The sequence below is a fragment of the Eschrichtius robustus genome, chromosome X (assembly GCF_028021215.1).
Source record: "Eschrichtius robustus isolate mEscRob2 chromosome X, mEscRob2.pri, whole genome shotgun sequence".
Classification (NCBI taxonomy): domain Eukaryota; kingdom Metazoa; phylum Chordata; class Mammalia; order Artiodactyla; family Eschrichtiidae; genus Eschrichtius; species Eschrichtius robustus.
This window is the reverse complement of record NC_090845.1, coordinates 97,280,100-97,291,613: the sequence shown is the minus strand read 5'-3', so window position 1 is coordinate 97,291,613 and position 11,514 is coordinate 97,280,100. Positions and strand designations below refer to the sequence as shown.

Genomic DNA, 11,514 nt, shown 5'->3' with positions numbered 1-11,514 from the left:
AATTAAAGTATGCTTTAGCATCAGTTTAAAATACACCAATTTCAGGGATATTAAATTGTGAAAAATACATGCCTCATTGAAGAGATGAAATACAGGAGCTGATTTTAAAGGCTGTTGCCTCTTCTCACTCCTCAAGTGTCTGTTGACATATTTTTAATGTAGAATTAAAGTTAATGGGACCATTTTTTTTTCTGAAAACGAACTTTTGGTTTCACTGCCTTCTGGATATAGTATTTTGGCTAGTTTTTCAAGGTTAAAATTTCCAACATTTTACCAAAAACGTCGCTGTTACTTCAAACAAGCAGGTGATCTCAGAAATGTGAATATTTGGTAGGAAAAGAGGAAGAACGAGGTAGACTAGAGAAGAGACAAAGTCCAAGTTGTCAACCATTGTTTTCAACATTCTAACTTAAAATTTTTCTTAAAACGTTATATTGTAAAAAGGAACAACCAACTGTTCTGGAGCCTTAAAACAATCAAGAGACCTTAAACCAGGCTTGAGAAAACTCTTACAGGGCAAACTTTATTTTAATTTTTTCAAGTTACAAAAATATGTCCATGTCAAAAATACAGTCTAGTCCATGTAACAGTAGTTCCAGCCATTTAAAAGTTATATAGAGTTTGGAAAAAGCAATTAATTTACAAGTCTTAAAACAGTGAATTCATTAACAGTATACAACCACTCAATTCAGTTATTGCTTGTTATACGCAGCTTTTACTTGAAACTGTTCCTCTTAAGGGAAAGGACAACATTTGGGCAATCTGACTGTTGCTGCTAAAGCTGTGGTCTTAAAAAGCCAATACAAAATTAGAATAAACTTACTCTGAGTAGAATATAATGTGTAAGTTTTAGTCAGTACTAAAAGAGGGTAGGAAGGTGTGGTCTAAATTTTAGTTTCATCCCCTTCTCCTACTTAATTCTATTTTGCTAATATATCAGAAATGTAATGTGTAGTTTGAGACAAGAGTAAATGAATCACCAATTTTCAAATTAAATGACAAGGAACATTAACTTTGAGTTGCAATGTAGAAACAAAGCTGGCACACCTAGTGTAAAAACACGAAAACGATAAATTCAAGAAGGGAGAAACATTTAAAGCTTAACCAAAAACCAAAGCTAGATTTCTTTCTCTTTAGATGTTGAGACATAAAATAAATCAACTGGTTCTTTTGAAGTTTATGGGCTTATGAAGATCTGCTGTTCTCTGTTTTCTCTAAAAAGACAAAGTGTTAAGACACATAACAGGAACGTGTTTTATAACAGATCTATCTGCTCAATGCCATATGAAAGAACAAATCATGAGATTAAATAATTTTAAGTAGTAAAAAGACCATGCAGTTGACAGTGTAAACACAGAGAACAAATCACTCACTTTGGGGGTGGGTAGTACATAGGAGACTTTTGGCCTGAAGTTCACATGGAAGACTTAGAAGTTAAGGGTCCCAAAGAGGGAGTGATGGCTTTGTTTCCAACTTTCCTGTCAGACCCTGTTGCAGGGTCAGGCTTATTGCTGACATTTTACCCCCATAAGTTCTTGAATAAACTGAGACATATACTAGTGATGAGTATGAGGTGAACTGGAAAAACCTTTAAAAATAATTCTTAGAACAAAAGTGGCCTTCATGACCATTTGGTTAGGATACTTATTACTTTAATGACTCAAATCCTAAAATTAGGCTACATTTTTAGGAGGTAGAAAACAAGTACCAAAAGTGTACCATTTGGCCACCCCGCCTTGCTTTTGGCCAACCTCGGATCTCTACACTTCTCACTACTCATTCTCCCATTAAAGCTCTTAGTACTACTACGATTCACTATCTAAAGTTACAGACCTGGAGCTGCCAAGAAAAAGCTTTCTTAAGAAGTTTTGCTTTTAAGCCACTGAGTGTTATCTAACACTCAGGTATCAATCGAGAACATTTTACGCCTCTCTAGTAGATTAATTCACTTAAGAAAACATGGCAACATAAAAAAAAAAAAAACACCTACATTACTTAACATAAAAAGACTACTGAACATCTCTACATGCCATTCTAGTATGTCAGAGTAGTTATGTAAACCTAAATTAGTAATGTGTTCACTGAACTGATTTGAAAAAGCCTCACATTTAAACTGCATTACCAGTGTTTACCAAAAATAGGTACATGCTGTACTACAAAATTAACCTAATAACAAAAAAAAAACACTCCACTTCCTCCCAGAGAGTTACATTGTGCTGATATCCCATAGACAGTACTATAAAAGGCGTTCATTTTTGCAATACACTGGGCTCACAGTGAGTATATTAGTACAGAGACCATGGGTTTAATGTTACTGTAAGAATGTCATTAGTGAAACGTATATAAGGCATGTAGAAAACTAACATTAAAGCTCTTAAGGGCAATGATCTAAACTGGCAGCTGCTAGAAAAGGTGCTGCTAGGAATAAAAAATATTAAAGAAATTTAGTTTCAGCACATACTAGTTTTTAGTGCTTCTACAATGCAATTAACTATTTCTTATAAGTTTCTACTGCTGGAACTAATGGACCAGAAGAGAATGGACTTTTGCCCCCTTTAACTACTAGCCCAATCTTGAAAACGGAAGCAGTCGCTTGCAATCTTCCACACGGTATTGTTAGGAGTAGACTGAGCGGTCAGCAGGAAGCTCTGGTTGAAGTAGTGTTGTCTGTTTCCATCAAACTTCACAGTTCCACTGGTCACCACGAGAACTGTAGTCTGGGCCTGAGTAGCTTGCTCTTCACCCACACAAAAAAAGAGAAGAGGTTGGATGCTCTCTCTAAGTAAGCAGATTTTCAGGTTTAAACTACACTGCCTAAAATTTAACACTAAAAAAAGTTTCATAAACTTTCTTTACTTTGCACATTATCTTGAGCATGTGCACCCAAAGCCAGAAAACTCAATAATCATTTCAAAGATACTAACATTATTTTCAGTCCAGAAAGATTTTGGGTGCTCTAAAGTTTAAAAATAAAAAGCTTATATCTAGAATAGGACCATCTGGTTGCTGTATTTATTAATATTTCATTGGGTTTCTAAAAGAGTTTTGTCGTATTTTGCTTCTTAAGCTTTCTTTTCAAGAACCATAAAGGAAAAAAATAGTCACACTCAACTACTACTTAAGATGCTTAGGACCCCACCTAGAGGTTAATCTTAGAAACTGCATCAATCTACTACCTTGAATCAAATTCTGTCTTGCCAAAAGTCATCCTTTCACATAACAGAGTGAATTTCTGTGAAATTTTAATAGGTTGTAAGATAATAAAACACATTAATCAGAGATAAGGTATAATTTTTCTCTGGAGACATTTCAAGGTACAGAAGGCAACAATTTACTTAGGGAAAATAGTCGTTCCTCTCCATTAACAAAAATCATATTAAGGCTCAATTTGTCACATGACTTTTACTAAGCCATAATCACCCAATCCACCAAAACCTACTAGTGGTCCTCTGGAGAGAGATACATCTAAAGGAAGACCAAAAGTTTGATTTGACAGCTAAATTCTTCATATTTAATTTGCTCAAAAAAGTAATTATTTCTACCACTGAAAGTCGCTAGCTGCTTTTGGTGTTAAAGTTCACTGCTCACTAAAGGAAAACAAAGGAAGTATCTTAAAAGACCATGATCTTACCATGAACTGGCTGGCAATCTAGCATGTTGACCTGAAACTCACTAGAAGGCAACGTGTCAAAAAAATTAGCTAGGGCTTCCAGCCCTGTTACAACATTTCCATTCCATATTAAAGTGGCCTTGTCCAGATACAGCCTGGTTAGTGCCTAAAAAGAAAGAAAAAAGAAAAAAAAAGGGAAAGTTTTTTGTTTCTGGGTAAGTATTTTATAGAAATGGCTTGAAAGGTTACAGGTAGTATCTAAACATTTTTATTGTTCTTCCTCCATCTCTCCTTCCCTTGCCCCCTCTCATGGGAAGACAGTGTCAACAAGGTATGTGCCTTATAACGTTGGCCTTAAATAGACATTATCCTCTTAATAAACTAGGCAGCTAGCTAAATACTTTTTTTTTCATATTTCACTTTAGCCACACTGAGAAAACTGTATCAAACTGGAAGAGAGTTTTTTTTTTTAAGTTTTGCTCTCTGTATTAAAATAAATTAAATGATCACAGGTTTCAAGCCCATGCAGCCCCGAACTAGCTTTAATCTCCCTCCCTTTTCTAATTCTGTGAATTAACAAACTTGTCAATCAGGCCCTACCTGTACACTTCAATCTTAGTGTTTATATACATGTGAGTTATTTAATGTTTGAACCATTTAATGTTGTATGTGTTAGGAAGCATTCGTTCCTTTTACCACTATGGAAACAGCATATTTAGTTCAAAAGAATCAGGAGTACTTGCTAAAGCAGAGTCTTGGATAAGTCAAGTAAGTTAAAGCTCAAATAAGGCAGAATTCAAGAGTTAATGTTTTAGTCCCAGGAGTCAGTCACAGGAATTTAGTGTGTCACAGGACACATTTGCTTAGCTCTAAAATTTAACTTGGATTAAAGGGCCAACACACATCTGGACTCTGGAAATGAACTATGTTTCCTTTTTTTTTGGGGGGGGGGGCTACTTTGTCTTTGAAGGCACCAAGGCACAATAAACGTCCATTGTTACATCGCTTGCCCCTGTCCCTTGTCATCAAACGTCAGTATCAAGAACTTTTTAATCTTCTACCTTAACAAAATAGTTTTTAGAGATACTAACTTCTGTACCTACAGCGTAGACAAAGTTCTCTAAAACATAGTCTTATTCCGATAAGAGACCTAGGCAAGACTCTCGAGCACATACTGAAATAGTTACTTAGAAGATATGGCTCAGGGATAAATCACAATGAAAAAAGCTGATGAAGTCAGAACTTGCTCTGCTGAAGACTAAAAGTATCCAAGCCATGCAGATTCTGTTTGTGAGCGCCAGCTACAGCTGTGTGCTTTAATTGAAAATTATCAATTAATATATGAATTTAAAGGGGCAAATCAGGGAACAGTCCCTGTAATGCAGACCCCCTTCACTAGCATTAATACTATTTTAACCATATTGGTTATACACTGGAAGGAAGAAAATGTAACATATTTCAGTAAATATACGTTGGGTCCCATGATAAGTGCAGTAGTTAAATTAATTCCCATTTACCACCCTAAAAATAAAATGAGGTTAAGAGAGGTTAGCAACTTGCCCAAGGTCACAGAGCTTGGCAAACACAAAGCTGGGGTATGATTCCAGAGTCCACATTTCCATAATGCCATACCAACCCTTCCTTAAGCAATGTGCTTTTAAAGAACACAGCAATCACTTATGCAAGTCAGATGAATGGCTGGCTCAGGAAAAAAAAAAAAAAGAAGAAAGAAAGAACTGGTATTTAATAAAGAGTAGTAGTCTATAACACTCACCCGTCTTCTTTTGTCCATTGTCTCATAGTAAATATTGACAAATTCCTCAGCAGCTTTGCATGCCTGATCTACATAAGTTTTAAAATCCTACAAGAAAAATTTCATTAAAGTGTACATTACCACCCCTCCAACCCCTCACAAACACAAAATCACCAACAAAAGCTGATGATTTATTTCAATCACTTTGTAGCTCCATACACAGTCCACATTCTTCCACATAAATTTGGACATTTTTAAGGTTAGGGCTCAAGTTTCCAATTTTCATTATTTTTAAGGGCGTTATCTTTAGAACATATTCATCCTTGATTAGTCAATTTCACTTTTTTTTTCTTACCTTAAATATAAATTTATAATCTTTGCTTGGCAACTGGTACTTTAGGCTTCCAGTATTTTACAAAACATTCACCTTAATAAAAATTATGCGGTCTTAACCTTAAAAAAAAAAAAAAAAAAAAGACGGGGCGGGGGGCGGGCGCGGATTGCCATTGAATAAATTAGGAAACAAGCGAGAAGTTATTCGAAAGTAGTTGAATGGGAAAAAAAGTTGGGTAAGTTCAATGAACTTGCTTGAAAAGCTAGGTACTTAGGAAACGTCCTCACATTACGTAAAAATTCACCGGCGTTTGTAAAGGATTTTAAAACCGAAGCAAAGAAATGCTGTTGCGGTTTTCTCCTTCAGGAAGATTAAGTACTTTCTTCCCCAGCCATTTACCAGCCCAGCCTATTACTTGAATTAAGAACTAGTTTCGTTTTCTGTCTCAGGCAACTGCAAGTTATTTAGATCGAGAAAAGATTACAAGCCATAAGCAACAGACCCCAACATTCCGGACTCTCGCTAGTTCCCATCTCAGGGTCCTCTCCAGGCTCGGAAAAGCGACGGCACGGCCCTGGAGGTGGGGGGTCGGGGGGATAGTAGGGGCTGCAGAGAGCGGGCCCCGCCCCCGGCGCCTGGCGGGCCGGACCCTGATTCGCCGCTTGCCCACGTGACCAGCAGCCAGCCCGCCCCAGAACCCCTCCCCTCAGCCGCCCGCGGCCGGGCACCCTGCCGCGGCCGGGGCACTCACCATGGGCATGGCCATCGGGCTGCAGAAAAAAGGCTTCTCCGGCACTGACGGCTTCTCTACGCTCTGTCGCGCCCTGCTCCCTCGGCTGCGGGATGATCAAATAGTTAGGAAGACAGAGAAACCCGCCAAACCCGCAGAATTCTCTGCCCGCCCATTCTCTCCCGGAAGCAACTCCGTCCGCTGTTAAAAGCACCCCGATGTACCAACCTTAAGTCCAATTCTCTTCAGTTCCGACCGTACCCTCCCATCCGCCTTACGTATTCACTCATTTGATATTCATTAACTTAGTTTGGAAGAAAAAAACACTCCGCTTTTGTAGCTGGACAATTTTAACAAAAGCATCCATTTCTCCAACGTGCCCAAGGACTGCAAAAAAAGACCTATTTAAGGCGTCCAATGGGGAGACTTCTTTGCTCCAGGAGGTGGGGCCAGCGAGGAACGCTAGGAGACCTGCCTGACCTGTAGCTAACCGGAAAAAAGGGTGGAGCTTGGGGAAAAGCGTGCAACCGTACTGCGCATGACTGGCAGACAAACGGCTTACAGTTCTGGAACCTTCTGGGAAAATCTTCACCGAATTAAACCCCAGCATCTCGGTAGTAGTCCTAAAATCATTCACTATTTTGATTTGGCACTATTCTGTGGAAAAGGTTCGTTTAGTTCTATCCTGAAAGGTCTTGCAGACCTCAAATGAAGATTAGTCTCTAGGGCCATTCACCACCTTCCACGACGCACCCTCGAAAAATATTTAAAATTTTACCGAGTGGTGACCGCAAGCAAGGTACTTTTCTAAGCATTTGAACCCCGTCCCGTATTCACTTCTTACAATAACGCTATGAGGTAATCACCTCTGTTATACAGTTAAGACGCGGAGTGATTAAGTAACCTGCTGAGGGTCACAAACTAACTGGGATTCAAGCTCAAGCAATTTAACTACCACTACAACCGGACGCCACTCCCCAGCGTCCTTCAAAACCGCTCATCTCAAAGTCCCCAACAAATCCGATATCTCGATGGCCTTACCACTCGTGGCTGGTGTGTGGCTCCTCAGAAACATGATCACTCCTTTCTTGGAGTCCTCCTCTGTCTTCTTGAGGCTGGTCCCTCCTGAATTTTCTCATACTTGAACCTGAATTTTCCCCGGCCTCTCCTCCGCTTCGTCCGGTTCTAACGGCCGCAACTTCCCAGCATGCCCTACGTGCCGCTCTGCGCCCCTTCTACTTGCGTCACTTCCGGTGGTGTCTCCCGCTTAAAACCTCACTCCTCTGAGGCGGTCTCAGTCGCTACTTGTTTGCTACTGAGTTTCAATACATCGCCGGCACCGCCCTCCACCTCTTCTCTGGGCTCCAATTCAAAGTACTGAATTTCCCTAAGCATGAACACCGGAACGCACTACAGGCTTCTGAAACTCGGGGAGTCCAAAATTTAAACGCATTATTTCCCCTGCACTTCCAATCTTCTGTATTCTTTCAGTCATCTATGCTTGAATTCTTGGAATATTTTTTTTTTGGTGTCTTCCCCCCACATCATCATAATTCATTCCTTCATTCAACAAATATTTATTGAAAGCATACTATGGGCCAGGCATTGTGCAAGGTTCTGGATATACAGTGGTGAGCAAAATAGACAGGATCTATACCCTCATGAAGCTCACAATGTAATTGGGAGTCAGAGACAATAAACAAAACAGTGAATTACAGAGGAGTTCCAAGTAACTTGCCCAATTCTGCCCATTCTTTAAAGAAATTCTCTCTCTCACTCTCCTCTTTCTCTCTCTCCTCTATACACAAACTTTGACTTTGATTGCTCTATTCTCATTTTTCCAAAATTCTCCTAATCTTCTAAATACCTATCTTGGTCTGGTCTCAGTTTACCCTTCCAGACTTCTCTCCCATTATTCACCAACACTGGCAAAGTTAATTGCTGTTAAACTACTGTTTACCAAAAGTGACTCATGTTTACTGCTTTATAGGTGATTGCCTTTCTTGATTGAGAGCTTAGAATGTGTCTGGATTTATTATGATTTCATTCAATCCTCACAGCCCCTGGAGAGGGAAATATTATCTACATTTTTAAGAATTTAAACTGAAGTTCACAGAGGTTAAGTAAGTTGGCCAAGATGACGCAGCTAGTGGAGCTGGGATTTTAACTCACAACTGTCTGATCCCAGAATCTTTGTTCTTAGACACTTTGCTATTCATGCATTTGCTTATACTATGCTTATTTTGGAATGTTTATTCCTTCCATTTACAACTGCCTTTCAGGGACCAGGGCAGGTACAGCCTCCTCCATGAAGCCTTCCCTCATTTCATGTCCCCAGAACCCCAGAAGATGTGACCTGTCCTTTGGCTATGAGGAGTGGCTATTGGTGTGGGGCAATAGTGCTGGGGACTAGAGGAGCGTTGGTAGTACTGAAAAGGGACAACTGAGCTAGAGGTAAAGGGAAGGCTTAGAGTTTTGCACTGAATGTTTGCACAGAATTTTGTGCACTTTTATCGATGTGCTACAAGGATGGGAGGTTGGGTAAACTGATAACGTGAAACCAAGCAGGACCCTGAGGGGCTTTCCTGGGGACAGAACATCCTATGTCTCCTGCCTCTTGTTTGTAGAAAAGCTTTAGCATCCTAGGCCTTCCCTGAGTTATTTTTAAAAAATATTTATTTATTTATTTATTTGGCTGCATCAGGTCTTAGTTGCGGCACGTGGGCTTCTCTCTAGTTGTGGCATGTAGGTTTTCTCACTCTAGTTGTGGTGTGCGGGCTCCAGGGCACGTGGGCTCTGTAGTTGTGGTACATGGGCTCCAGAGCGCATGGGCTCTGTAGTCTGCGGCAGGCAGGCTCTCTCGTTGAGGTGTGCGAGCTCACTCTTTGTGGCGCGTGGGCTTAGTTGCCCTGCAGCATGTGGGATCTTAGTTCCCCGACCAGGGATCGAATCTGCGTCCCCTGCATTGGAAGGCGGATTCTTTACCACTGGACCACCAGGGAAGTCCCCCTTCCCTGTGTTCTAAAGAGCAAATTTAATCAGAGAAGTAAAGAAACAAAGGAAAACAGTCAAGTAAGACAAAATAATAAGAATGTAGCCATAAAACAAAGTCAAAGACCTTTAGTTCCCCCTTAGGGGCTATAGATAATATCCTGAGTTGTTTTGCAGATACTAAAACCCCCATCAGGTAGAAGAAGTTAACTGCTGACCACCAACATGTAGACCCCAGCCCAGTTGGAACCAGAAGTTTGATGATGTTGGTGTTGACTTCCAAAATACCACCGAGTTACCTCACCACCAACCAATCAGAAGAACGTCCATGAGATGATCAGGCACCCTGAGACCCTCTCCCTGACCTTGCCTTTAAAAACCCTTCCCTGAAAGCTATCGGGCAGTTCAGGTCTTTTGAGCATGAGCTACCCATTCCTGCTTGACCCTGCAGTAAACACTGTACTTTCCTTCACCACAACCTGGTGTCAGTAGATTGACTTTGCTGCATGTCAGGCAAATGGACCCATGTTTGGTTTGGTAACAAACACAAAACGCACTGTTGGGCTCTGGTTGGTCAGAGCAATGAATTTAAACCATATGAAAACTATGTTTGGGGGGACAAATGGGAACCAGGTGAATAAGACACAGAATTGGTCTTCACTAAATAACTGCACATGTGCAAAAAGTGGGGAGAGTGATTAGGAAAGGTGTGAAAGGGCTTTTCTTGGAACATAGAATGGCATCTTGGTTAAGTAAATTGTTGTTGGCACCAGTTGGGTTTAGATCCTGGCCATGCCACTGAGCAGCTCTGTGACCTTGGCCAAATTACTTAACCTCAGTCTCCCAATCTATAAAATGGAAATAATAATATTAATACATATTTCATAACATTGTTGTGAGAATTAGATGAGTCAGTGCCTGGTGTACAGTCCCTGCTTGAGGAATATTATTTTCCTACCCACGGCAGAGATTATGCAGCCAGCCCCCTATTTGAGAGTACGGAGTTGGGACAGATTAGATACATTTTGGTGTGTTGAGAGGCATCAGTACAGTTCAGGAGATGGTTGGGGGGTCTGGAATAGCAGACCGTAGGAGCAATAAATTGGGTTGATTAGGATTGCTGTGGCTATTCTGTGCAGCCATTTCTCCTGGTCAAGCGTAGACCTAATGGAAATAAACCTCTTTGGAGTTACCAATATCCCTATCTCAACCTTCGCCTTGCTCTTGACTTGAGAAGGACTAGTCTAGACCAATCAGGGAAGTGATCTGAGCAGTCAGTCTCTTCTTGTCAGGTCTCTAACTGGCAACCAGACTGTTCACATTAAGTCTCCTGCTCTACCGACTAAGTTAGCCAGGTACCTTTGGCCTGTTCACATTAAATAGTGCTTTTAAAAACAACTTTATCGAGATACAATGCATATCGACCATTTAAGGTGTAGAATTTGGTGGTTTTTAGTATATTCACAGAATTGTACAAGCATTGCCATGAAATTTTAGAACATTTTCAATGCCCTGAAAAGAAATCACTTTCCCATTAGCAGTCATTTCCCATTCCTCTTTCACCCTAGCTCCTGGCACCACCAATGTACTTTTTACTTCAATAGATTTGCCTGTTCTGGACATTTCGTATAAATGGAATCATACAATATGTGGTTCTTTGTGTCTCAGCATAATGTTTTCAAAGTTCATCCATGTTGTAGCATGTATCAGTACTCTATTCCTTTTTTTTTTTTTTAAACATCTTTATTGGAGTATAATTGCTTTACAATGGTGTGTTAGTTTCTGCTTTATAACAAAGTGAATCAGTTATACATATACATATGTTCCCATATCTCTTCCCTCTTGCATCTCCCTCCCTCCCACCCTCCCTATCCCACCCCTCTAGGTGGTCACAAAGCACAAAGCTGATCTCCCTGTGCTATGCGGTTGCTTCTCACTAGCTATCTATTTTACGTTTGGTAGTGTATATCTGTCCACGCCATTCCTTTTAATTGCAGAATAATATTCCACTGTTTGGCTATAACACATTTTATTTATTCATTAATCCGTTAGTGGGCGTTTGGGTGGTTTCCATTTTTTGGATATTATGAATAATT

At 40.2% G+C, this 11,514-nt stretch overlaps 1 protein-coding gene across 3 annotated transcripts; it reads right to left on the bottom strand.

The window, feature by feature from the left end:
* Positions 1 to 504: 504 nt before the first annotated feature.
* NXT2 (nuclear transport factor 2 like export factor 2) lies at positions 505 to 6,886 on the bottom strand. 3 transcript variants are annotated; one of them, XM_068533869.1, is made up of 5 exons: positions 6,656 to 6,886; positions 6,449 to 6,533; positions 5,385 to 5,471; positions 3,632 to 3,776; positions 505 to 2,737 (listed from the first exon to the last, which is right to left on the bottom strand). In XM_068533869.1, exons 2-5 carry the CDS (start codon positions 6,461 to 6,463, stop codon positions 2,556 to 2,558), a joined length of 429 nt encoding a protein of 142 aa, XP_068389970.1. In that variant the 5' UTR covers positions 6,464 to 6,533; positions 6,656 to 6,886; the 3' UTR covers positions 505 to 2,555. The 3 variants fall into 3 exon arrangements, with proteins under 3 accessions (XP_068389970.1, XP_068389971.1, XP_068389972.1); XM_068533870.1 differs by lacking the exons at positions 6,449 to 6,533; positions 6,656 to 6,886 and adding an exon at positions 6,200 to 6,277; XM_068533871.1 differs by lacking the exons at positions 6,449 to 6,533; positions 6,656 to 6,886 and adding an exon at positions 5,719 to 6,192.
* Between the last annotated feature and the right edge of the window lie 4,628 nt (positions 6,887 to 11,514).

Excerpts from the sequence above, each read along its gene's own strand:
- NXT2 (XM_068533869.1), bottom strand. Across the intron at positions 3,777-5,384 it reads CAATGGACAAAAGAAGACGG|GCACTAACCAGGCTGTATCT; the intron begins GTGAGTGTTATA and ends CTTTCTTTTTAG. Across the intron at positions 2,738-3,631 it reads AGATTGCCAGCCAGTTCATG|AGCAAGCTACTCAGGCCCAG; the intron begins GTAAGATCATGG and ends GTGTGGGTGAAG.